General features: G+C 62.4%; 1 protein-coding gene across 1 annotated transcript in view; it reads right to left on the minus strand.

Moving 5' to 3' along the window:
• Window positions 1-1368: 1368 nt before the first annotated feature.
• The window catches only part of BAIAP2L2 (BAR/IMD domain containing adaptor protein 2 like 2), a 30475-nt gene continuing 29933 nt past the window's right edge, over window positions 1369-1910 (minus strand). The window contains exons 8-9 of the mRNA XM_004700664.2: window positions 1845-1905; window positions 1369-1704 (exon numbers count right to left, since the gene is read on the minus strand). Coding sequence (XP_004700721.1) covers window positions 1487-1704; window positions 1845-1905 — 279 coding nt within the window. The 3' untranslated portion in view covers window positions 1369-1486. The remainder of the gene's footprint in view (window positions 1705-1844; window positions 1906-1910) is intronic.

A 1910-nucleotide genomic window follows, 5' to 3' on the forward strand; every position in this document is an offset into this window, starting at 1 on the left:
AGGGATGGCGCTATGATGAGTATTCCCCAAATGATCTCCCCTTAAAAACCCACGGCTGTCCAGTCAGTTCCTACTCACAGTGACCCAAGGGGACAGGGCAGAACTGCCCCTTCGAGTTTCTGAGACTGTCAAGCTTTACAGTAATAGAAAGCCTCATCTTTCTCCCCAGGGCTGCCTGGCTTTGACCTGCTGCTCTTGTGGTTGACAGCTGAACTCATAACCCACTAAGCCACCAGGGCTTAGAACCGGCCCTCCCCCCATCCCCAAACCCAATCCACCACGCCCTCTCCCAAAGGTCACTGAAGTGCTTTCAACGGGGACAGAATGAACTAGACTCCTTGTGTCCCCTCAGAGGGTGCATTCAGATGATAAAACCACATCCTTTTCTCAGCCCCTGGTGGACAGAAGGAACCATGCTGTCCCGGGAACTGGTCTAGAAGGTCGCATGGTGGAGGAGCCCCAGGAAGCCTGCTGCACATGGGTCATGGGGGCTTGCAGGTGGCCCATGCTGCCTCTGCCCGTGGGTCTGCACAACAGGAGACCCCCCAGGCCAGGCAGGCATCCACGCCCTGTCATTTATCTACCACCAACCGACCTTCCTGTCACAATCCACGAGCCACCGTCATCTTTCCCATGAGCGCCCCCTCCATCATCCATGTAGAGACCACCATGGACCACCGGGCCATCCCCTGTGTACCCGCTAGCCCACCCAGGTGCCCACCCACTAGCCTTTGCTTGCACATCTATGCATCTGTGTCCCATGCCTCCAATGACCCAGTCCACCCCCCAATCACCCACCCATCTGCCTACCCTCTCAAGCAGGCTTACACCCACTCACACAACCACCCCTCATCCATCAGTCCACTAACCAGCTAGACCACCCAGCCATCCATGGATCCACCGGTGCAGCCGCCATGCCACCGGTGTGCCCTGACTTCCCCTCCACAGATCCCCCCCTCTCCAGCTCCACCCCCTCCTGTACAAAGAGCCTACCCCCTGTTCAATCTTTGAGTGGGCTGTCCCCTGGCCCCTGCTCTTCAGACCTGCGGGTGGCTTTTGATGTGCTGCACACCTCTCCCTCCACAGGAGGTAGCCCGAGCTGGGGGGGGGCTCAGCAGCCCCCCACCCCAACACAAGGCAAGGAGCAAGTGCATTTCAATCTGCCCCACGTCCTAGGAGCCTCCAGTCAGTTCCTGGCAGTCACCTCCAACCTCCTGACCTCCCATTCCATCCCTGAGGCCCTATGTCAGCTCTGGGTACAGAGGGGGGCTCCCCACCCCCACCCCCCGCCCCCGCCCAGTGCCAGGCTCAGCATAGGTACTGCAAGCAGTAGGACTGCTGCAAAGAACTACACACAGTCCTCTTCCTATGACCCCGGGGGTGGGGTAGGGGGAGACCGCCTCTTCGACCCCACTGAGCGGGTGAAACGGCTGCGCGGGGAGGTCTGGCTGCGGGGAGTGGTCTTCCTTCCACCCCAGCGCCCCACTCACACGGACGAGCCCTCCAGCTTGCCGTAGAGCCAGCCATTCTGGGCTTCTGGCACGAGCACTTCGACGACATCTCCGGCCGAGAAGCGCAGCAGCGTGTGGTTGGCACCCTCCGCGTGGGAGACCAGGGCGCGGACTCTCCTGTGGCCCCCGGCGCCCGGGCGCTCCCCAGAGGAGTTGGAGCGTGGGCGCTGGGCGCTGCTGGTGTAGAGCGAGGCTGTGGGCGGTGGGGAGGCAGCGGCCCGTGGGTGGGTGGGACGACGTTCACTCTCGAGTCTGCCCTCCATCCCTCCTGCTGCAGTGGAACCCCGATGCCTCTTCCAGCTCCCCACCCCGTGTCCAGGGCAGGACACTCACAGGCGGATGGCGTCCGGGGCAGGGAGCGGCGGTCGGGCTCCAGCTGGGACGTTGCCCGGGGCTCGG

The sequence above is a fragment of the Echinops telfairi genome, unplaced genomic scaffold (genome assembly GCF_000313985.2).
Source record: "Echinops telfairi isolate 266 unplaced genomic scaffold, ASM31398v2 ScPeMD7_2;HRSCAF=8, whole genome shotgun sequence".
In the NCBI taxonomy this organism is placed as follows: domain Eukaryota; kingdom Metazoa; phylum Chordata; class Mammalia; order Afrosoricida; family Tenrecidae; genus Echinops; species Echinops telfairi.